Source organism: Canis lupus, chromosome 1 (genome assembly GCF_003254725.2).
Source record: "Canis lupus dingo isolate Sandy chromosome 1, ASM325472v2, whole genome shotgun sequence".
NCBI classification, from domain to species: domain Eukaryota; kingdom Metazoa; phylum Chordata; class Mammalia; order Carnivora; family Canidae; genus Canis; species Canis lupus.
In genome coordinates, this window is record NC_064243.1 from 112,396,536 (window position 1) to 112,420,633 (window position 24,098).

Sequence of the window (24,098 nt, forward strand, 5' to 3'; positions counted from 1 at the left end):
GCCTTCTGTGTTGAAGAGCAAAAGGCAGTCATTGTGGCTGCAGCCAAATGGGTGAGGGGAGAGGGCATGAGGTGAGGTCAGCAGGCAGGTGGGTCTCAGATCATCTAGGGCCTCTTGGCCAGGAAAAGATTTGTTTTAGGTGCAGTGCAGAGCCACTCGGGGCTCTTTAACAGGGGACTTTCCCTCTGGACTGTGGGGTTCTGAGTGGTGGCCAGGTGGGCTGGTGAGGTAGCTGATAAGGTTATCAGAAGAGAGGGAAGCCTGGGTAGCTCAGTGATTGAGCATCTGCCCTCAGCTCAGAGCATGATCCTGGGTCTGGGGATCAAGTCCGACATCCGGCTTCCGTCGGGGAGCCTGCTTCTCCCTCTCCCTATGTCTCTGCCTCTCTCTGTCTTTCATGAATAAATAAATAAAATATTTTTTTAAAAAAGGATTGTCAGGAGAGAGACTCTGATGGTCAGGGCCTGGTCAGAGGGGATGGACGGAAGTGGACAGACCAGAGTTCCTTCCTACTGGAAGAGATGTGGAGAATTCGGGAAAGGGAAAGAAGCAGGTTTGGCCTAGGTATTGGCTCGAGGCAAGGTGTCCAGAGTGGGTGAGGAGGCTAGTGAGCCGAGCATGGATGGAGCAGAAAGGAGGGAGCAAGTGGGCTCCCTGGACTAGAGTCCAGCAGCGCCTTCCTGAGCCCTGTCTGCAGTGCCACTGACTCCTGCTTTCCGAAGTGGAGACTCGGGCCCCCATGGAGGGCCTTCCCAGGGCACACATCCCGTGGGTGCATAAAAGTAATAGGATTCCTGTAATAGTGACATTGCTCCTGGCAGTTCACCTATTAGTCATGAGAGTGGCAAGATGCTCCTTACTGTCACCATCAAGAATTCCCAAGGGTATGCCCCAAATTTAGCCAGGCTCTGGGCCCCTGCCGCACCCTCCCAACTCTGGATCCTGCTGTGGGGCTGTGCCCTCTCCCAGCTCTCACGTCACCCTGGAGCTGGTGCTATCTCCCTCGCCCCACACTTGTCTTCTGACCTGCGCCCCAGTTCTGTCCACACCTGTATTACCTCGTGTGCTCTCAGTCTCAGCTGCTTCTGTGTGAGTGTGTGTCTCCTCCTGGGCCAGTGATCCAGGACCTCTTCTCTTATTTCAGCCCCATGGGTAGTCTCTGCTTGAATTTAGAGTCAATTCGGGGATCCGGTTGAGGCCTGAGGGATAGTCAGTAGGCCTGGCAGGGGTATCCTGGGAGCCAGGTGGCAACCCCAGGACCAAGAGAGCTGTGTGAGACATCTCGTCCAACCCCCACCCCCATTTTGCAGATGAGCAAACTGAGGCCCAGAGACGCGGAAGCCCCTGCCCGAGGTCACCCAGCGAACTCAGGGCAGAGCCGGGGCTCCCCATTCCCGCACCTGGCCCTTTCCAGCGCCCTGCCCTGCCCTGCCTGCTCCGTCATGTATGTACGCATGTGAGAGCCGCGTGTGCCTCTAGGGAATGCCCCTCCACCCTGTGTCTCCACTCCTCCCTACACTGTGTGTAGGGCAGGAGTCTGTCTGCCTGCATCCGTGCTGGTGGTCCGCCTCTGGGTCAGCCTGTGTCTTAGCACGTGTGTGTGGATGTGGTGTGGTGTGCACATGTCAGTGGTGGCATACACATGACCGTGGGCAGTGCTCACGTGTGCAGTGTGTATGTGTGCCTGTGTGGCGGGAAGGGTGTGCAAAGTGCTGGGTGTTTCCCAGGCTTATGTCTGGCCCACAGCTAAAGGCCGGCTAAGTCCACTTGGGCTAGAGCAAAAATGATCCTTTTGGATTAGGGATTCTGGGTATGCCAGCCAGACCCTAACCCAAACCCTTCTCTCTGTCTTGCCGCACCCACTCCCCACCCTCACTACCTCAGACCTGGACCCTGGGTACCCCTCCCCCACTCAAGACATGTAGCTTCCCCCAAGGTCATTATGTCAGTTGTGCTGGGCGCCGGTCCTATGTCGGGGCAGGGGTGCCTTTATGTACACACTTAAGTCACCAGTGCCTGCCAGTGGCAGGAGAGGTCCCATCTCTGCCTTAAGGTCCCTTGGCTCCTGCCTTTACTGACTAGTGCCTTGGCCTCTCTGAGACTCAGTTTCTCCATCTATAAAACAGGGCTAATAGTGGCCCTTCGGGAGCTGTTGGAAGGAAGATTCAAGGCAATCTATAGAAAGTGTTAACTAGGGTGGAGCCTGGTGCAAAGTCAGTGCAGAGTAAATGTTCCATGTTGTTAACTGTAAAGACAAGAGAGGAAACCAAGGCCTGAGTGGGTCAGCGTCCTGGCATCTCAGCATCAGTGGCAGGTGCTCTCTAGGACCGAGCAGTGAAGGAGGTGGGAGATATGCAGGTCCCCGGGGAGTTTATAAAGCAGGGCCTTAACAGTGAACTTGACAGGATGAGGAGGGGCAGCCGGGCAGGGAAGAGGTCACAGGAGCGTCTTCCCGCAGACATGTGATGACAGGGGTCCGATTCTGGCCCCAAGGTGCTGCTCTGGAGATAGCGCGGGCTCCTGGCCCCTTCCCTCCCCCTCCTTTCTCTTTGCTGGTCTCTCGGTAGCTCTTTCTGTGCATTTCTCCCTAACTGCCTGTCTGTCTCCCTGGCCCACCCCTCTGCCCCTGCCCTGCTTCCCCTCCAGCAGAAGGCGGACCTGGCTGTGGCTGCATTCACCATCACAGCCGAGCGGGAGAAGGTCATCGACTTCTCCAAACCCTTCATGACCCTGGGGATCAGCATCCTCTACCGAGTGCACATGGTACGGCTCCTCTGGAGATGTGGAGGCTGTGGGGCAGAAGCTGGCTGTGGGGCTGACAACTGTGTCCCCCCAGGGAAGCAGATGCTGTGGGCTGGACCTTCCTTGATGGGCTGTTTGTGCTCATGGGCACCCAGCGGGTCAGGGGCTGGGAATGTGACTCAGTTTGGGGTGGCTCTGGGCCTCACTCCCTCTTCCCCCCAGGGCCGCAAGCCTGGCTACTTCTCCTTCCTGGACCCCTTCTCGCCTGCTGTGTGGCTCTTCATGCTTCTCGCCTACCTGGCCGTCAGCTGCGTCCTGTTCCTGGCTGCCCGGTGAGTCCACTGCCTGCTGCCTGGGAAGAGGAGGCAAGGAAAAGGCACAGGCCAGGGCGTCTGGCCAACGCGCACTGTCTGTCCAGGCTTTGGATTTCCGTGCCTTCCTCTCGCCCTCTCTCCCTGTCTGCAGGCCCTGTCTTACCCTGCAGCTCTGACTATTGCTCTGGGGTTCTCTCTCTGGGCATCTCCCCTTCCCCTTCCCATTCTCTCTCTCTCTCTCTCTCTCTCCCTCTTTCTCTGTGTCTCTCTGTGTTTCTTTCCACCTCTTCTCTGTGTATGCGTCTCATTCTGTTCATCTCTCTCTTTTCCCTCTTTTTTCTAACTGCCCCTCATCTCTTCTCATCACGGTGTCTCTGCCTCTTTCCTCTATTTCTCTCCTCTTTCTCCCTCCCTTGGCTCCTACCACCCCTCACTCCCATGTCTCTCCACAGGCTGAGCCCCTACGAGTGGTACAACCCACACCCGTGCCTGCGGGCGCGCCCCCACATCCTGGAGAACCAGTACACGCTGGGCAACAGCCTCTGGTTCCCCGTGGGGGGCTTCATGCAGCAGGGCTCAGAGATCATGCCCCGGGCGCTGTCCACACGTTGTGTCAGTGGAGTCTGGTGAGCAGCCTTCTGTCTGTCCCACCCGGGTGGGGAGAGCCCCATCTGTGTCCTGGGTGGATTCCGGTCCCCCTCCGCCAGCTGTGTGACAGGGAACGGGGTGGGGAGAGCTGAACCCCAGCCCTGCCTGCTGCGAGCTGTGTGACATTGGGTATGCCACATTCCGCCCCCATGCCTCAGTCTCCTCATCTGAAAAACGCAGATAAAAATGCCCATGTCTCAGGTTGTAAGGATTCAGTTGGGCTGATATACAAAAGTGCTTCTGCTGACATGAGGATGATGATTGGAGCAGCATCAGCGTGGCTGTTGCTGGCCTGCACAGACCCTGTGGTCACAGAGACCTGGGCAGCCTTCACTGTCTAGGGATACCTGCTCCCTCAAATTCCCTTAGGGACCCTAGTAACCTGGACAGAGCTTACTTTATCCCCATGACAAGCTCCAAGAAGCCACATGTTGGACAGTGGACACTGTCAATTAATGTCTGTTTGGCCCACCGTTTTTTAAACATTTGAATTAGTAACATTTAAAAATTGGGCAAATTCATTCACAAATCCAGGTTTCTCACTCTTCTTGAAAATTCAGGAGCTATGATAGCACTAGACGAGCCAACCTTCTCCTGGGTTTATGCATTAGAGCACTGAGACCACACACTCCTCCAGAGGCAGGGCCGAGCTAGGCTGGCTTCCTCCCCAGGGCCCCCAGCTCCAGCGCCGATTGAGCCCAGCCCTGCTCCCTAGGGCCTTCTTAAAGACTGTCTTCCTCATCTTCTCCCTGTCATTTAGGATTCATTATGCATCAACAGCCATTCAGCAGATGCTTCTCAAGCCCCTCCCTGTGTCAGGCCCTCAGGTGAAGCATCCGGCCTCAAGAGGCAGAGGAGCCAAGAATAAATAGCTAAACGAATAAACACAGGAACGTCATCTTTTATCCCAAGAATAAATAAATCCCAAAGATGTCGTCTGATCCAAAACCTGTTCAAGACTAACGTTTAATGGGTGGCAGGTTTTCCTCTCCCAAGTGAGTGGGACTAACCCCCTCATATATTGAGTCGTTGGCAACTCGCTTGGTCCGCTGGCTTTGCATCTTTTGAGTCTTGATGACAGTTTTTTAACATTTCGGGTCTGGCATCGTTTCAAGTGTCACGTGCTCTGTATTAGTTTCCCATTGCTGCTGCAACAAGTATACAGGTTTAGTGGCTTAAGACCACATAAATGTATTTTCTTACAGGTCCGGAGGTCAGAAATCCGAAATCTCACTGTGCTCAGGTCCAGGTGTTGGTAGGGCTGGCTCCTTCTGGAGGCTCCAGGGGAGAATCTGTTTGCCTGACCTTCCTGGCACCTAGAAGCCACCTGCATTCCTCAGCTTATGGCTGCTTTCTCTGTCTTAAAAGCCAGCAGCATAGCATCCTCCTATCTCTCTCTCTGGCTCTGATCTCCTCTTTCCACTTATAAGGACCCTGGCTGGCCCGCCCCCCAAATAAATAATCCAGGATAATCTCTGCATCTCAAATCCCCTAACTTAATCATATCTGCAAAGGCCCTTTTACCCCATAAGGGGACATACTCGTGAGTTCCAGGGCTTAGGATGTAGACATCTCTGGTGGCGGAGGTCCTTCGGCCTACCACATACACCAGTTGCCACTTACTGATGGTGTTAATATAATGAAATATTAGATACAGGCAAACTGTGCTTCTGAAGCAAACAGAGCAGGGGGAGAGAGAACAGTAGGGAATATGAGCGCTCAGGGAAGCCTCCTTGAAGAGGTGACATCTAGCTGAGTCCTAAAGGCTAAAATAGAGGCCTCCCTGCCCAGGAGAGGGAGGAGCATTCCAGACAGGCTAGGTGCTGTGACAAATCTGGCTGGGTCCTCAGGTCAGGTGGTGGACTGGTGACCTCCTCTCTGTGGGCCATCCCTTCTGCTCCTCGGTCAGGGACCCCTTCCCCAGCTGGGCATTCTCTGCCTGTACCCATCACCATCACCCTGGAAGCCCCCAGTCACACACCCCTGGACCCCCCACCGGAGACTTTGACCCCAGCTCACTCTTGTCTTCACCCTCTGTCCTCTCACACATTCACTCGATCACTCGGCCAGCGGATGTCTCAACAGAGGTTTCTTAGTCTCTAAATGTGACCCCAGCATGATGACTCAGCAGTCCGATGCCAGTAGCCTTGGGACTTGGCTGCCAGCGGGGCCCAAACTGGTCTCCTGGACCCCTCATCTTTGGTGTTTGTTGGGGCAACAGCCTCCTACGGCCCTACCCAAGGGCTCACCATCATTTAGGGCAGCCCTGCCTCCAATCCATGGTTTTGAGGTTATGCCCGACCACAGCCCGACTCTACCTTGCCCTCTCTCACCCAGCTTCTCACCCCACACGAGTGATGTGTCAGTACCTCCAGACCCAATGCCCTTGATTTACCACGAACGTTTTGTAACATCTGCTTTCCCACCCTGATGAAATTCAAGGGTAATATATCTACTTACACACCTGCCTACACATGATTTAAAACAAATTGGTAATACGCCCTGATTGCAATACAAAGGGGAGGAAGGGAAGTGATCTATGATAGAATAATATAATAGCAATGCATAAATGCTTGGGTGGGGCCCTGCCATAAGACAGAATGCAAGGCTCAGACCAACTTATTACGGGCACATTGGGAATTACGAGAATTGAGACCATTTAATAGAATTGTGTCGACCCCTGAGACCTGACACCTTAAAATAGTTGGTAAATGAGTATGTTTGTACAAATACAAATCACCATGAGCATGATGATTTACTACCTCAACTCCTCCAACAGTCTTGGTTTAGTGATTCAGAAACCATGAGGAGGGCTGCTGTCAGAGACCTGAGTTCCAAACAATGAAGGGTTTTTGGCAAAGTTTCAAACACAACATCCAGTTGTTCCTCAATCTGAACAATAGATGCGCTTCTGGAAACTTCAGTTTCTGTGATCACCATGCAAAAAACATTTTTGGTTTTTATCTACCATGGAGTTAGGCTCAGATCATCATGTACTGTATTTTTCTTGTTTAGACTGGGCTGCGTTGCTGCATACCTGTCCCTACCCACCGACACCAGGAGCCACCAGGGTGCCCCACACCTAACCAAGTGCCCTAGGGGGCTCTCCCCACCAGGGAAACCCCTGCTCTGTACACTCTGAGGCCTTCTCAGCCAGCTCCAGCTCCCTTTGTGTTTTGGAACTGACATCAAATTCTCCCCTCCAGACCCCCTCCGTGTGTGCCAACAGCACCCCCAAACACAGCACACATCTTTACTCCCACATCAGACTCCCCATCTGTGCTCCCCTGTTCCGTGTCAGTGAGTGGCCTCTCCCACCCTACCTCCCCTGCAGTCCCCACCACCAGTCAGTCACGCTGTATCCTTGGGGTCGAGGTGGTGCCTGGTGTGTCCTAGGCACTGAATCATTCTGTCTTGAGCAAATGACACTGGCCCTTGGGGTTGTTTTGTTTTGTTTTTTTTTTTTTTTAATTTTTTATTTATTTATTCTTGAGAGAGAGAAGGAGAGACAGAGCCAGAGACACAGGCAGAGGGAGAAGCAGGCCCCACGCACCGGGAGCCAGACGCGGGATTCGATCCCGGGTCCCCAGGATCGCGCCCTGGGCCAAAGGCAGGCGCCAAACCGCTGCGCCACCCAGGGATCCCTGGCCCTTGGGGTTGATTTGAAGAGACTTGGTTTCCAGGGAGTTGTGTCAGACCCCAGGTCTTTGTGTGTCGGGTTTTGACTTTCTTTTGCAGTAGGCTGTATTATTCATCCCTCTGGCTTCCACTCTACCCCCACCCCCATGCCTAACACAGAACTGTGCATGTGTGCTCAGGGAAGGTTAGCTGCTGTTTTCCTTATTCCCTGCTAGGGGAGGACGTGGTCCAGAAAGCCCCTCAGCTTCTCCCTGTCTTCCTGCCCCACAGATCTGTACCCTCTGCAGGGAGCCACTTTCACCTGCCAGGCAGGAGGACAGAGAGGGTCAGGGTAAGACCAGTGGCTGCTCTTGGGCTCTGTGGCGAGGTCGATGGGTACCTTCTTCTCCCAAGTCACCAAGACAGTGAGGGCATACGCTTGCACCGCATTCATTCTGTGCCAGACGTGGCTCACTCTTAAAACAGCCCCGTGAGGGGCAGCCTGCGGTTGTACTTACTTCCCAGATGAGTCCAAGGTCACACAGCCAGGCAGTGATAGCTCCAAGATTTGGGGATTTTCCAGAGATCTTTCTATTATTGATTTCTTGTTTAGTTCCATTGTGGTCAGAACATTCTCTGAAGGATTTTCATCCTTCGAAATTTATTGAGACTTGTTTTATGGCTCAGCAGATGGTCTATCCTGGTAAGTGTCCTACGTGCACTTGCACAGAACTTGCTGTTGGTGGGTGCAGTGTGCCATAAATGGCAATTAGGGCCAGTAGGTTGATAGTGTTATTCAAGGCTTCTGTATCGATACTGATTTTCTGTCTGCTTGTTCTATCAATTATTGAGAGGAGGGTAAAGCTCTACCTGTAATTGTGGAAAAATCATATCTATTTCTCTTTTCAGTTCTAAGGGTTTTTGCTTCATGAATTTTGAAGCTCTGTAATTAGAGGCATAAATGTTTAGGATTGTTATGTTGTCTTGATGAATTGATCCCTTTGTCATTATCTAATGCCTCTCTATTCCTGGTAACGTGCCTGTTCTGCAGTTACCTTATTTGATATTAATATAGCCACTCCAGCTTTCTTTATTTTTTTTTTAAGATTGATTTATTTGAGAGAGTGTATGTGTTAGCCGGGTAAGGGGCAGAAAGAGAATCTCAAGCAGACCCTGCACAGAGGACTGAGCCCCCCAGGCGCCCCTAGCCACCCCAGCTTTCTTATGCTTAATATTAGTATAGCATATCTTTTTCTATTCCTTTGCTTCTGACCTACCTGGATCATTATATCTAAAGCAAGTTTCTTATAGGCATCACATACTTAGGCCTTGGAGCATGGGCTGGCAAATTTTTTCCATACTGGGCCAGATGGTAAATACGTTAGGCTTTGCTGGCCATCCAGTCACTGTCACAACTACTCAGCTCTGCTTGTATTGTGAAAGCAGCCATAGATGATGCATACATGAATGAGTGTGGCTATGTTCCAATAAAACTTTATTTATGGACACTGACACTAAAATTTGCATTTTATATGTCATTTGTCATGAAGTATTGCTCTTCTTTGAATTTCTTTTTAAACGTTTAAAAATGTGAAAACCATTCTTAGCCTGTGGGCTGTGCAAAAAGAGATAGCAAGACAGATTTGGCCCATGGGCCATCGTTTGCCAACCCCTGGTTGAGACCATTTACCTTTAACACAATTACTGTTATGGTTGGGTTTAAATCTGTCAACTTACTATTTGCTTTTAATCTGTCCCATCTCTTTTGGTTCCCTTTTCCCTCTTCTACCTTCTTTTGGATTTATTGAGATTTTTATGATTCTGCTTCATTAAGCATACTTCTTTTAAAATTTTTCTTAATAGTTGCTTGCTCTGGGTTTACAATATGCAACTTTAGTTGATTACAAAATACTTACAGCAATATACTTCTGTCCCTCCCTCCCATCCATCGAGCTACTCTTATCATATGTATTACTTCTATCTTATGAACCCCACAACACATTAGGTTTATATGTGTGTGTGTGTTTGCTTAAACAATAAATGTCCTTTTTCTTTAAAGATTTTATTTATTTATTCATGACAGATACAGAGAGAGAGAGGCAGAGACATAAGTATAGGGAGAAGCAGGCTCCCTGTGGGAAGCCTGTTACAGGACTCCATCCCAGGACCCTGGGATCACAACCTGCGCCGTAGGTGCCCCAACAATAAATGTCCTTTAAAGACATTTTTTTGGAGTGCCTGACTGGCTTAATCAGTGGAGCATGCAACTCTTGATTTGTTGAGTTTAAGCCCCACATTGGGTATAGAGATTACTTAAAAATAAAATCTTTAGGGTTGCCTGGATGGCTCAGTTGGTTAAGTGTCTGCCTTCAGCTCAGATCATGATCTGTTGGGTGCTGGGATTAAGTCCTGCATTAGGCTCCCTGCTCAGTGGTGAGTCTGCTTCTCCCTCTGCCCCTTACTCTGCTCATTCTCTCTTGCTTGCTTCCTCTCTCTCTCTCTCTCTCTCTCAAAATAAAAAAAGAGAAATCTTAAAATAAATAAAATCTTTTTTTTAAAAAGTAAAACTATCTTTAAAATGAGGAATGTGTCTTTTATATATACCCACACATCTACTATTTCTGTGCTTTGTGTACATCCAAATTTCCATTTAGTATTATTTTCCTTTTACCTGAAGAACTTCCTATAACATTTCTTTTATTTTAAAAAAAATATTTTATTTTTAAGTAATCTCTACACCCAACATGGGGCTCGAACCCACAATCCAAGATCAAGAGTTGCACGCCCCTCCAACTGAGCCAGCCAGGCACCACTCCCCATAACATTTCTTGAAGTGTAGGTCTGTTAGCAATTAATTCTTTCACCTTTTGTTTGTATGAAAATTTTTAGTGTGTTTTCTTGGAAGGATCTTTTTGATGGATATAGAATAGTAGATTGACAGGTTGTTTTTCTTTTTCAGCAGCCTATTGCATTATCTCCTGTTACACTTTCTGACAAGAAGTCTGTTGTCACTCTTTTTTTTGTTTGTTTGTTTAAGGATTTCACTTATTTATTCATGAGAGACACACACAGAGAGGCAGACACAGGCAAGGGGAGAAGCAGGCTCCGTGTGGGGAGCCTGATACGGGATTCGATCCCAGGACCCCGGGATCACGTCCCGAGCCAAAGGCAGATGCTCAACCACTGAGCCACCCAGGCACCCCTGATGTCACTCTTATTTTGATTTGTTATGCATGTTTTCCCTCTTTTGGCTGCCTTTCCCCCCCAAGATTGATTGATTAGAGAGAGAGAGAGAGAGAGAGAGAGCATGCACAAGCAGTGGGCACACACATGAGGGAAGGGCAGAGGTGGAAGAGAATCTTAAGCAGACTCTGCACAGAGCACAGAACCTAATGCGGGGCTCAATCTCACAACCCTGAGATCAGACCTGAGCTGAAACCAAGAGTTAGACAGTTAACTGTGTCACCCAGTACCCTGTTTCTTGCACCTTTGTATATCTCGCAATTTTTTACTGGATGGCAGACACTGAATTTTACATCATTTACATTGTTGAATGTGTTACTTTAAAGAGTCTTAGACTTTCTCTAACAGGCAGTTAAAATTCTTGTGGGTAATTTTGATCCTTTTCAGACTTGTTTTTCAGCTCACTGGGGCCAGGTCTAGCATAATCTTTATTCTAGGGCTGACTTAACTCTATTTGTAATGGGTTGTCTTTGGGGGTCTTTACTGAATATCTCATGTATTCAGAGTAGTGAGATCTCACTACTGGAAGGAGCTCAAAAGATTCCCAGCGCTGTATGAACCCTAAAAATTGTTGTCTTTGAAAGCAGTTCTTCTCTGGCCTCTTGGAGTTTGACCCTATGCATGCACGGATCAATATTCAGCCAAAGATTTGAGGGGGCTCTGTGCAGATTTCTGGAACCCTCTTTTTCTGTGCCACTCCCTCTTCTTGGTTTCTCTGTCCCACAAATTCTAGCCACCTTGGCCTCTCTGATCTCCACCTCTGCAACTCAGTGTGATTGCCAGACTGGGCTTCCCTTCCTGGCATTGCAGTCTATAAATTAAATTCAGCTAGGCAGCCTGGGCAATGATAAGTCTCACTTCATTGCTTTTTTTTCCTCAGGGATTACAGTCCTGTGATGCCTATTGTCCTGTGTCTTTAAATAGTTTTCTCTATTCTGTTCAGTTTTCTAGTTGTTCACAGTGGGACAGTATGTTCAGGATATATTATTCTCTTATATCTGGAAGTGGAAGTCTCTGGAAGCAGTATTAAACCCAGAGAGTCTGGCTCCAAAATCTGTGCTTCCAGCCTTCCCACAAGTCAGCAGTCACTGAGCCTTCCAAATGCTGAGATCGTTGAGATGGGCACCACCAGCAGGGTGCATGGCCACAGTGGGAAGGTGGCAGGCATGGCTCCAGACTGTGGCTCAGTCTTTCTACCCCTCAGGTGGGCCTTCACCTTGATCATCATCTCCTCCTACACGGCCAACCTGGCTGCCTTCCTCACCGTGCAGCGCATGGAGGTGCCCGTGGAGTCAGCCGACGACCTGGCAGACCAGACCAACATTGAGTATGGCACCATCCATGCTGGCTCCACCATGACCTTCTTTCAGGTGGGGCCTTTGAAGTTGCCTGGGCTTGGTATCCCTACCATGTGTAGATGCCCAGGGTGGGGGCTGGACAGGGCCTCCTGGGTCATGACAGTCAGGGAGGCTGCGGAGCAGAAGACACTCTTATGGTGTCACAGGGAGTGTTACTGTCTGGCTGGAGGAACTAGACTCTCACCCAGGGAATAGAAAGGAGATGTGGGATCTAATGTTATATCAGTGCTAGATGGGCCAAATGGGGTTAGGGAAGCTGCTAGAAGTGTTAGACTTAGGAAAATGGGCCAGCCGAGAGGAGGGCAAGGCCCTTTAGGGTGAAAGGAGCTTGTCACTGTGTATAATGGGGTGGTGGGAAGGAATCACAAGGAAAACAAGCCTGGCAAGGAGGTTTGCGTGACTGTAGAGGTCCTGAATGCTAGGATAGGGCTGAGATTGGAACCTGTAAGTGGGGAGATAGGAATGGTAACCAAACAGGGGTGATCCATTTAGAGCTGGAGGTTCCCTCCAGGGCAGGTGGGGAGTAGACTAATGATTTAAGGGAGGCTGGAGCTGGGAGGGGCCACTGGTCAAAGCACGGAGAGGAGGGGTGAACTCCCAGATGTCCTAGGTGGGTCACAGGACCAGTTCACAGATGGGAGCCCAGAGAAGTAGGTTTGGGAGATTGCTGAGCCCTGGGAACTAGCCTGTGGGGTACATAGGAAGAACAGTGTCTGGACCTCAGAGCAAAGGAGGGCACATGTCGCAAGTAGTGGCGGGGTGGGGCATTCCCCAGAAGGTTCCTGCAGGATCTGAAGGAAGTAAACTGTCCTATTTGGCACAGACACAGGTCTCCCCAACCCAGGTGGGTCCTGGTAAATTTGGGGTTGAGCTTCTGCACATAAGGCCTGGGAATGATGGGAAGACAGGGTTGGGTGTCAGGCCAAGCCAGGCCCAGGGGTGGAAGAGAGAAGACAGGCTGGAGAACAGACAGTGGTCCCTTCTTCCAAAGCCTCCAGTCCTCAGGGATCTCGCTGGGCTGGTGGGAGTGTGGATGACTTGGACCTGGCCTCGAGTGGTCTGTCTTGTTCTTCTCTTCTGACTTTGGCTCTTTAGTCTTCCTCTGGTCTCCTTGCTTGCTCTCTGGTTGAGAGAAACTTCCTATAGGGCAGGGGACAGGGCTCAGGGGAAAGATGCTTGCCGCATGCCTGACTTCCCCTTTTGCCACCCCCCTATCCCCAGAATTCGCGGTACCAGACATACCAGCGTATGTGGAACTACATGCAGTCAAAGCAGCCCAGCGTGTTTGTCAAGAGCACAGAAGAAGGCATCGCCCGTGTTCTCAACTCCCGCTACGCTTTCCTGCTTGAGTCCACCATGAACGAGTACCACCGGCGTCTCAACTGCAACCTCACCCAGATCGGGGGCCTCCTCGACACCAAGGGCTACGGCATCGGCATGCCACTGGGTACGGAGTGGTGGGCCTGGGAAATGCCGAGGGAGCCCTGGGCATCTGAAACAGGGCCATGTGAGCTGGGGACTGGGCCAGGCGCCCCCTGTCATGTGCGGCCTCCTGGCTGCAAGGCCTTGGGCATGTGTCACCATCCTGAACCAACACACTAGGCCTGCAAAAACGGGCCTGGCAACAGTCAGTTCCAACCCTGCATGGCCATTGGGGGAACCCAGTGAGACTGCGTACAACCCAGTACTTATGAGCCATGACACTTGCCACCTTCCCCTTTGGCCCAAGGACCCTCTTGAGGGTGAAGACCTGGTTTTATGTACTTCATGTTCTCTGCATGGAACCCACAGCTGGGCTCAACACAGGTGCTCAGAATAGGGATGATGGATGGGAGGGAGGGAGAAAGGGAGGTATGAGGGATAGGTGGGTGGATCTGCCAGGGGGACTTAGACTTGCTTTTCCAGGACCCAGAGCTGAAAACCCACCAACTTTATCACTACATCTTGACATCTTGGTTTTGAAATCCATCTCACTACTTCTCACTGCTGTGTTAGTTTTCTATTGCTGTGTGACAAATTACCCTAAATATTAGCAGCTTTGTGTTTTGTCTCAGTGCTGTGCCGGGGAAGCCGTGTAGCCTGGTGCTTTGGGGGCCAGGCTCTGGAGTCACACTGACCTGGATTCAAATTCCAGCTCCTTCTGTGACTCTGTGCCTGACCTTAGGCAAGAATGTCACCTGCCTCATCCAGAAAATGGGGGGGAGGGGAGCAGTAACACTTAGTAATACCAGGATCATGAGGGACTTGAATTAACATCTGTAAACCAAGGGTCTGGCGCATAGTAGGTGCCTGATAAATACGAAACACTCTACTCGCCCATGTCCCTAGTTCCTAGCCCCTGGTAGATGCTTAAGAAGTGTCCTAGTGAATGAAGAAATGAGTCCAGGATAGGACACATGTAGGGTATTCGGGACCTAAGGATGGTTTAAGACAAGGATCCGAGGGTAGGGAGGAGAGGTTGCCTGGGGTTGAGGCCACGCAGAGGAGAGATGTGGCCGGAGATTCATTCACTTGGCAGATTGTCTGATGCCCTATTGTGTGCCAGGCACTGCACTGCATGCTAGAATGCCTCAGCAGGGAGCTGCCAAGCCTTCAGCCTCCTGCCCTTGACTAGGGGCACTGACAGCAAGCAGACAATAAACACGTGGCTTTATATCGTGACACCGGGGGGTCACAGCTGCTCTGAAGTAAATTAAGGGGAAGAGACTGACAGGGAGTGGGGTGCTTGGTGCCATTTTAAGTGAGGCTGATCAGAGGAGACCCTTTGAGGTACCATGTGAGTAGAGCCCCAAGTGATGTGGGGAAAGGAACCTTCCAGGCAGAAGTCCTATGGTAGGATTGTGTCTGGAGGAACAGCCAGGAGGCTGGTGTGGCTGGAGCTGAGAGCCCCAGGTGGCCGGGGTCAGTGAACGCAGGCCCTTTAGTCTGAGGGAAGGCCTTGGTTCTCTCTGCATTGGAAAACCATTGGAGAATTGTGAGCATGAGAGAGGCGAGATCTATGGCTGTGTTTCTGAAGTTGTCCCTCTGGTTGCCATAAAGAAGAGCCTGGGTGGGGGGTGAGGAGAGCTGCAGGGAGGGGGCCGTGACAAATGTGACATGAGGTATAGTGGGGGCTTGGCTCAGGCTGGTCACAGGAGAGTGGCAAGCAGTGGTCAGACCTGAAGGTGGACAGAGAAGCCCCAGGGGATGTGGTGGAGGCAGAAGGAAGTGTCGTGGTGAGGGAGCAGTTGTGGTTTGGGTGGGCAGGGCTCCAGGGCCCCAGCGGCCAGTCCACTCCCTTGTATGTCTGGTCCAGGCTCCCCATTCCGGGATGAGATCACCTTGGCCATCCTGCAGCTTCAGGAGAACAACCGGCTGGAGATCCTGAAGCGCAAGTGGTGGGAGGGGGGCCGGTGCCCCAAGGAGGAGGACCATCGAGCTAAAGGTCAGCTACCCCACACAACGTGCCATTCCCAAAGCCCCCCGAGGTCCCTGTGCCCACACAGCCCCAACCCCCTGGCTTTCCCCCTCGACCCCCAGGTTTGGGCATGGAGAACATTGGTGGCATTTTTGTTGTGCTCATCTGTGGCCTCATCATTGCTGTCTTCGTGGCGGTCATGGAATTCATATGGTCCACGCGGAGGTCGGCAGAATCCGAAGAGGTGAGGAGGTTGGCGAAGGGTGTGGGGGAGAAGTGGGGTGCCAGGGCGGAGGGGCATGGAGGTTGTGACCTGCACAGCCTTCCTAGAGGAATAGCAGAGGCAGTGAGGGGCAGGGAGGGGACCTGAGAGACCCCTGGGGTAGAGGGGGTCCAAGAAGAGGCAGGTGCAAACAGAAGGGAGAGGAGAGCGAGTGTGAGGAAGGCCAGAGGAGGGAAGCAGGCATGGACAGAGATGAGGATGAAGGGGAAAGGAGGGGAGAAGGATGTGGGGAGGCAGGGGGTGAAGCAAGAGGAATGAGAGGTGGTGAGCAGGCAACGAGTGGGGCTGGTCTCTGCTCCATGGGGCCTCGCTGCTGCCCAGTGGCACTCCTCCATCTCCGGACCCACACGTGCCCCTGCACTCCTGCACGTCCCACCCCCCTCTCTCCTCCAGCTCCGGGCCCATCCCCCTCCTCACCTTGACCCATGACCTTGCTTCCACGTCTCTGAGGAAAGCATAGGAGTCAGAGGAGAGCATGCAGACCTCTCCACATCTAGGCACCTGCCTGCTTTCTCCACCCACCCAGTCAGTTACTCCAAGGGAACATGCATACTCCCAGCTAAGGCGCCCTTCCCTGTGCCCCCATCTCCTCTCTTCCCTCCCCAAGGACATCCTTCCATGGTTTTCCATCCTTCCATGGTTTTCCCCCCATCCCCGAATCATCCGTTTCCTCCCCTCTATTGGATCAAGGCCGTCAGCATACAAACCTGCTGTCATCTTCTCCATCTTCTAGAAATTTCCCTGACCCCGCTTCCTCTCCCAGACACCACTCCACTTCTCCCCTAACCTTACACACTTGAAAGTGTTTCTCCCTGCTGCTTCAGGTCCTCACCTACATTCACTCTTGAGCACACTCCCATCCAGCTGTTGTCCTCACCTCTGCACTGAAGCCACTCGTCACCCGTGACCCACATCCAGAATCCACTGCAGGAATGTCAGGCCTCATCACATGTAAGCTAGTGATAGGCTTCAGCACAGCTGATTGCTTTCTTCAAAACCCTCTGTTCCATGCTCATGCCTCACTTTGCTCCTTCTTCTGTGGCCAGTCCTTTGTTAAGAGGCTCTAGGGCTCCTTCTTGGACTCCTCTGGCTTTCTCCACCCCTTTGGCGATCCCATCCAGCCAAACGGTTTGTAAGACCACTGCTATGCTGACAACCTGTATTAGTTATTTATTACTATATAACACCCTAAGATTTAGCAGCTTAAAGCAGCACACTTATGTCAGCTTACAGTTCCCGTGGGTCATAAATCTGGGAGCACCTTAGCTGGGTGGCCCTGGCAGCCAGGGTCTCTAGTGAGGTCCCGGTCATGCTGTTGGCTGAAAGACTGCCTGGAGTCAGAGGGTCCACTTCCAAGGTGGCATGCTGTCTCCAAATGTACTTGTAGGATTTTGATTTCTAGAGGTGACTAAGTGATGACACGGAGAGGCCAATGCCACTGAGAGAAGATATTTTATTACTTACATTTCCCAGGAGGGGTCATGCCACACCACACAGGGCCACAGGGGAAGCATCAGGATTGTCAGGAGCTGGAGCTGGGGAAAAGCCTAGGCCTCAGACTTCACTGGGGTTTCTGCATGAAGGCAAGGCAGGCAGGGAGAGCAGCTTAGAACTGGCTCGTGTGGGTAATGTCAGTGGGCTCTAGTTGTGTGTATCTGGGCCTGGGTGATTTAGAGCAGCTAGGGTGTGGGAGTTACATCAAGTGGCGGGGTGGAGAGGTATTGGGATTGGTTGATTTGCATGAAAGGTGGGCTCCCAGCCCTCTGCTATCCCTAAGAGTTGTCTAGCTCTGGGAGGACCAGTCTCTACCTGGCCAGCAAGGTTTTTAAGATGTCAGAACATCCTAGGATAGAATAAAGAACATGATGAATACACACTCCAATGGCAGTTGACAGGAGGCCTCGGGACCTCTCCAGAGGGCTGCTTGGGTGTCCTCACACCGTGGCAGCTGACTTTTCCCGGAGCGAGTGATCCAAGGGTGAACCCAGCAGAAGCCAAAATGTCAGCTGACTAGTTAGCTGACTAGCCATATTCTGTTGGTCACACAGCAGCCCAGATACAAAGACAGAGGGGACTACACTGGAGGGGGGGGCACTGGAAGGCAGGACCCTGGAGTTGCCTGCCATAACCCCCCAGTGTGCATCCCTCACAGGGACTTCTCCCTGGACCTAGGGTTTGTAAACTCAGCCCCGTACTCGACATCTGCCCATGGATGTCTGACAGGTAGCCCACGGAACATCACGTGGCCAGTGCAGAGCTCCTGCCCACGCAGCAGACAGCACAGTCATTCGTTTGCTCAGGCCAAGATGGGATTACCCTTCACTCTCCCCTCTCTCTCAGTCCTCCCCCAGATCTCTCAGCCAGTCCTGTTGGCTCCACCTTCGAAAAATACCCAGGATCCAGCCCCTGCTCAGCTCCTCGGCCACTGCCACTCAGCTTGCCCTTGGCCTCCCTAGTCTCTTCTTAACACGGCACCAGAGAGCCTGTGAAAGTATAGTAGTCCTCTCCTTAAAACTCTCCAGTGCCTCCCACCTGACTGGGAACCAAACCCTTACAACAGCCTAGGGACTGCATTCCTCCTCTTCTCTCCATCCCCCCGCATCTCCCATTCCCCCTGTATCTCCCTTCGGTTCCAGCCACCCTGCCCTGCTTATAGGTCCCCCTCTCCCCCCACACCTTTGACCTGCTACGGCATCCGCCTGCTTTCCTCCCAGGCTCCGGTCTTTTTTTTTTTTTTTTATGATTTTATTTATTCATTAGAGACATAGGGAGAACCAGGCTCCCTGCGGGGAGCCCAATGCAGGACTTGATCCCACGACCCCCGGGATCACGACCTGAGCCAAAGGCAGGTGTTCAATCACTGAGACATCCAGGTGCCCCTCAGCATCCAGTCTTACTGAAGATCCTCCTCGCAATGAGTGTTCCCTGACCTCCCTTCTGCAGATGCAGCATCACTCCCTGCACCTCTCTTCCCGGTTTTATTTTTCTCCAAACCACTCATCACCAGCTAACAGGCTACCTACATTTACAGTTTTGTTTTTTGTTTTTGTTTTTGTCTCTGCACGCTGGAACCCAACCTCCATGAGGGCAGGGACTTGTGTCTGTTTGGTTCTCTGCATACAGCAGGCGCTCAGGAAATGTATTGCAGGAATGGTAGCATGAATGAGAGGTAAAAGATGGAAAAGAAGCAGGAGGTGGTCAGAGACTTAAGAGTGATAAGAAAGGGAGAGAGAGGAGCCTAGACAGAAGGTGAGGGCTACTTGGGGAGAAACCCTGGGAACGGAAGGGGAGAGAGAAGCGGAGAGACCGAGGAATGGAGAGGTGAGACGGGGGCGGGGAACAGGGGATGAGAGGGGAAAGGAGAGGAGGAGGGGAGACGCAGAAGCCAGGCGAGGGGCGGCGGCGCCCCGGCCGGTGACCACCGCGCCCCGCCCCGCGCCGCCCACAGGTGTCGGTGTGCCAGGAGATGCTGCAGGAGCTGCGGCACGCGGTGTCTTGCCGCAAGACGTCGCGGTCCCGCCGGCGCCGGCGCCCGGGCGGCCCGAGCCGGGCCCTGCTGTCGCTGCGCGCGGTCCGCGAGATGCGCCTCAGCAACGGCAAGCTCTACTCGGCCGGCGCGGGCGGGGAGGCGGGCGGCGCGCACGGAGGGCCCCAGCGCCTCCTGGACGACCCGGGGCCGCCCGGCGGGGCACGGCCCGCCGCCCCCACGCCCTGCACCCACGTGCGCGTCTGCCAGGAGTGTCGGCGCATCCAGGCGCTGCGGGCGTCCGGGGCCGGCGCGCCCCCGCGTGGCCTTGGCGCCCCCGCCGAAGCCACCAGCCCGCCCCGGCCGCGGCCCGGCCCCGCCGGCCCCCGCGAGCTGGCGGAGCACGAGTGACTGCGGGCGGAGCCGGGCTGGCGGCCGGACTGATCGCAGGGACGGGGCCCGCCCCAGGCCCGGGCTGCCCCCCCCCCCGCCACCGCTTCCCCAGTGGGGCAAGGGACGGGACTTTGCGCCCCGGTGCGCGGGACGCCGCGATTTTGCCTTCGGCTCACGGTGAAGTCCGAGGCCCGGCTCCGGAGCCTGCCTGCGCCCCCTAGTGGACTCGCCAGAGGGTGCCGCGGACCCTGCCCTCCGCCCCCGACTGCGGACAGGAGCGCAGGAACCAAGGACTTCAGGGGCCGGGGACTGCGGGGCCCCTCCAGAAGCGGAAAGCAGTCCGCGAGGAGAGCCCCATCCTGGAACTGCTCAGGCTCCCCAAGACTTGACACAGCCCTCCCCACTTCTGGAGGAGGGGAGGGCCTCTGGGCGGATGGGTGTCCCCTGGCGCCCCTAAACTCTTCTCTTTCTCTCTTTTTTTTGGGGAGAAACCTCGGAATTTCTATGAGACCCCCCCCAGGGAGGAGGTCAGTTGGGCCCCCATCCCTCCCGCTGCCACACCCCAGTCCCTGTTGGAATAAAAAAAAGAACAAAACCCCAAAACTGGGGATACCTGGGTCTCATTTCCTGGGGATGTGAGGGCATTAAGGCTTGGGCTCCCCACGGAGTCTGCTGAGAACCACACACTGGATGGTCACTCTTGGACTCTCTCCACCCTTGGGCCCTGCCCTCAGGCAGCAGGTCAGCCCAGGTCCTGGCAGCTGGCCCCTCTCCACTGACCTTCTCTCAGGACAGAAGGAGGCTGCAACTGAGACCCTGAGACAGATGGAGAAAAATGCAGGAATCTGGAGAGGCGGAGACACCAGGGAACAGAGACACAGAAAGATAGAAACCAGATGGGGTTGGGGGCGGGGAGGGCGAGGGAACTGCTTAGTGTGGTGGTGCCTGGAGTGGCCACACAGTGCCAAGTGTGTGCTTGGGCCAGGGTGATGTGGTGACTTTTTCATCGTGGGCGTGTGTGTGTGTGTGTGTGTGTGTACACCCAGGAGGCCATCTTCAACTGTCTGTGACTGTGGCCCTGTGTTTCTGTGGAAAGTGTGCCTCCCCAGCCCCCAAGAGAGGAAGTGAGAAATCCCAGTGGAGAGGGGGTGGCTGAAGGGCTGGTGGAGCGGGGAGAGGGGTGGGTCTGCTTTCCGTCCCCGCCTTCCCCCGCCCCGCTGGAGGTTTCCACTGGAAACTGCAGCTGAGAAAGGACGCGTGAAGGTCACACAGCAAGAGCCATAACGAGGCCGAGTAGAAGGGGGAGAGATGGAGAGGTGGGAAGAGAGGAAGAGAGATAGGGCAGTGGTGGCGGGGAGAGAAAGAGAGAAACAAGGAGGGGGCAGAGAGGGAGGGAGAGAGAGAGGGAGCCAAGAGGGGGGAGAAACAGAGGGAGACCCACCGTGATTAGGAGAGATAGAATGGAGATGGGGACAGGGTACTACCGAGGCAGACGGGGAGACAGATGAAGCAGGGAAGTTATGAGACCCACTCCCCCCACCCCCCGGGAACTGGGGCTGAGAGAAGCAGAGATGGAGGTGGGACTAGAGAGGGAGGCTAGAGATGAGAAGCCAAGGAAAACTAGATGGAGAGGGGAGGGGGCCGCAGCGGTGAGGAAAGCCAGAGGCTGGGCTCTCCCCGGCAGGCTGCCCGAGCCCGGGAGCTGTCCGTTCAGCACCGGCCAGGCGGGGACTGGCGCCTGGGCCCGCCTGCCTTGGAGGTGCGTGGGCGGGCCCCTTCCTGGAGACCCCGCCCGACACACAGCACCCCCAGTCTCCACCCAGCCCCTCCTGTGTCTCCGGCCCTTGCTGTGTGTGTGCATCCCCCTCGGGGACAGGTGTGGGGGTGGGCTCGAGTCAGGGTCTCTTGTCCCCACATCTATTGTACAGACTTTAATCAATGTCTCTGCCCTTGGGCCAGACTCTGGGTCTGTTGAGGTGACTAGAATATGATTGCAATGATTGCAGGCATTTCCGGTCTCTCCAGCTCTCTGTCCCCATACCATGCTGCTGATCCGTGGGGTCTTCTCCCCATTTCCCAGTCTCCCCACCCCTCCCCCTTTCTGCTCCAAGTATCCCCCGGTCTTGATCTCCGAGACTCCCATTTGCCAAATGTGTCTCTGCCAGGCTCTCTATGTCCCTGTGGTTCTCTGTCACCTTCACTGAGTAATTCTGTTGCTCTGTTTCCCTCCGTCTGTTTTCTCATCTGTCTTTGCCCATCTCTCTGTCTGTATCTGCCCTACTTGGTTCTGAACTGTGTCCATTTCTCCTCTTAAGTCTCTCCTTATGTCTCGCTCACTGAGCTCCCTTGTCCCTGTCCATCCCTGTGACCTTCCTAAGTCTTCTCTCCTCCCCCCCCCCCCAACTTCCGCAGAGCCTCGCGCTGGGAGCACGGTGCACAGTCATCAGTCTCACCAGGCTCGTGTCTGAGGAGGGAGTGCATAAAGGGGGACATGAGCCTGTATCTGGGGTATCGTGTGGGGGGCCGAGGCTTCCCCCAGCCTAATGGGAGAACAGAGAGAGTGAGAGAGAGAGCCTAGAATCTCCTGGGATCCAAACACCTTGAGGCATGTCTGTCCTCTGAACCACCTTGCCTGTGGTCCAGGCCCATCCCTGCCAGAAACAGACAAGGGGGACAGAGATGATATGTTGACAGATCCTCCCCGCACCACACACACACCCAGGAAGGGGGCAGAATTGCAGAGGGGACCTGGGGGCCAACCACCTGGGCTAGAAGATATGGCTCCCCCCCCTTCCTCAGTCTCCATGGAGACAGGCCAGGTCTGCAGGCCCAGCCTCCTTTGCTGCATATTCGGCCTCCCTATTACCATGGCAACAAGGGACAGCTGGGAGGGATAGGGATGGGTCAGAGTACAGGATTGGGCTGAGGCTCTGGGTGCTGGGGAAAGACAAGGAAGCTGGCTCCTGCCCCCTTTACTCTCAGGCCCTGTCTCCTTGTCCATGTTTGTCTCTCTTCCGCTTTGAATCTCTGTTTCTCTCTTATCTTTTTGTATGTCTCACTCTGGCTTTTAGCCTTTCACATATTTCCCTGATCAGGCCCTTAACCTTCACTACCCAGACCCTATCCACACCAGGCTCACTCTGTGCCCCTTGCCTGTGTCCCCCACGCCTCCACTCCCACAGGTGGGGAGAATACCCACATCCTGAGAAAGCTACAAGGACGGGCTTTCCCTTGCTCTCTGCCCCCTTCCACAATCGCCAAGGAAAGTCTGAGCTGTTCCTCAGAGAGCAAAGTGTGGGGGTGAGAGACTGACACCTCAGGCCTCAATGGGTGCCTGATCGGGTATTGTGTGTATGTGGTGGGCCTGGGGTGTGTATGCTAGCTAAGTGCGTGTGTGTGCGCGCACACACCGAGATGGGATGTGTGTGGCATCTGGGTGGGGGCATTGGGGCGTGTTTGCAGGTGCAGCAGAGGTGTATGTGATAGCACTGCAATACGTGATGTGTGTAGTGTGGGAAGTGTGTGGGATGGCGTCATGTGCTCTGTTTCTGTGAATTATTGTTCTGTGTGTGAGTCTGTGTGCACCTTTTTGTCTGTCATTCACAATTAGCCATGCTTTGGCAGTTACGCCCTGTGGTCTTCTGCTCCCTGGGGAGGAGTGTGTGTGTGTGGTTATATGTGTGCCTTTGTGTGACTCTGCAGCAACATCCACAAAGGCTCATGGGGTATGTGAGGCAGTGTGTGGCCTGTGCGTGTGTGATGCTGCTGAGTGTGGGGATGTGTTGGTCTTTGGGTTTATGGGTCAATTGGTTGTGGGTCTCTATGTGAAATGGGACATGGCAGGGTATGGTGGAGTGTACAATGTGCATGTCTGTGATGTAGTGTTCGGAGGGTGTGTGTCAATCCACACGGCAGCTTATGACTGTGATTGTGATTCTGTTGTGGTGTGATGGGAGATGCATTTTATTTCCATGCTGGTGAATCTCTGGGATTGTGTGATGGGGTTGTGTGGTATGTGTGTGAGGGTCCAAGCAGGTGTGTTCTGGAATGTGACGGTGAAACTGTGGTGATGTGTGATGAGGTGGTAGATGTGTGTGTCCTCCCTATCTGGGCTCTGTGGGTGATGGTTATGTGTGAGTGTGAGGTTTGGTGGGGTCCTCTGGCTGGGATGTATCCTCTGTGTACCTGTACAGTTGTGTCTCCCTGGATAACTCTGCCATTATGTGTGTGTGTGGGGGGGGGAGGTGGGGCACACTAGTGAGCGGGCCTCCTTTCCCCTCTGCAGCACCCCTCCTTATTGGGGGGTCTTCCTTGCCTCTGAGGGCCCCTCCAACTCCTGAACAGCACCCCTACAAGGTCTCCAGCCACCCCCTCCACCTCACTGCGGAAGGAGGTGCTCTGGGCCACCCCCCCCCCCGCCCTCTTGTGGCGGTTTACGGAGGGGGCTCGCCTCCCACCCGGTGTCCACCTCCCGCCGCGCAGCCCCTCTCCCTGTGGCAACACCCCCACCATAAGGGGATTTTCGGGGCGCTCTCCGTCCGAGCGCCCCTTCCTCGGAAGCGCCACCCCCATGGCGGGGCTCTCGGGGCTCCTCACTGCGGGGTCTCCGGGATCCCCCGCTGCTGCAGCGCTCCCC

The 24,098-nt window shown here is 53.8% G+C and overlaps 1 protein-coding gene across 4 annotated transcripts in view; it reads left to right on the forward strand.

The window, feature by feature from the left end:
• GRIK5 (glutamate ionotropic receptor kainate type subunit 5) overlaps positions 1–20,065 on the forward strand; it is a 52,098-nt gene extending 32,033 nt beyond the window's left edge. For 3 of the 4 annotated variants that reach the window (XM_025424823.3, XM_049094620.1, XM_049094622.1), the window contains 8 exons: positions 2,647–2,763; positions 2,965–3,074; positions 3,509–3,682; positions 11,770–11,935; positions 13,145–13,370; positions 15,219–15,347; positions 15,443–15,564; positions 19,052–20,065. In XM_025424823.3, coding sequence (XP_025280608.1) covers positions 2,647–2,763; positions 2,965–3,074; positions 3,509–3,682; positions 11,770–11,935; positions 13,145–13,370; positions 15,219–15,347; positions 15,443–15,564; positions 19,052–19,480 — 1,473 coding nt within the window. In that variant the 3' untranslated portion in view covers positions 19,481–20,065. The remainder of the gene's footprint in view (positions 1–2,646; positions 2,764–2,964; positions 3,075–3,508; positions 3,683–11,769; positions 11,936–13,144; positions 13,371–15,218; positions 15,348–15,442; positions 15,565–19,051) is intronic. The other variant, XM_025424822.3, reaches the window with a different exon arrangement.
• The last annotated feature ends 4,033 nt before the right edge of the window (positions 20,066–24,098 follow it).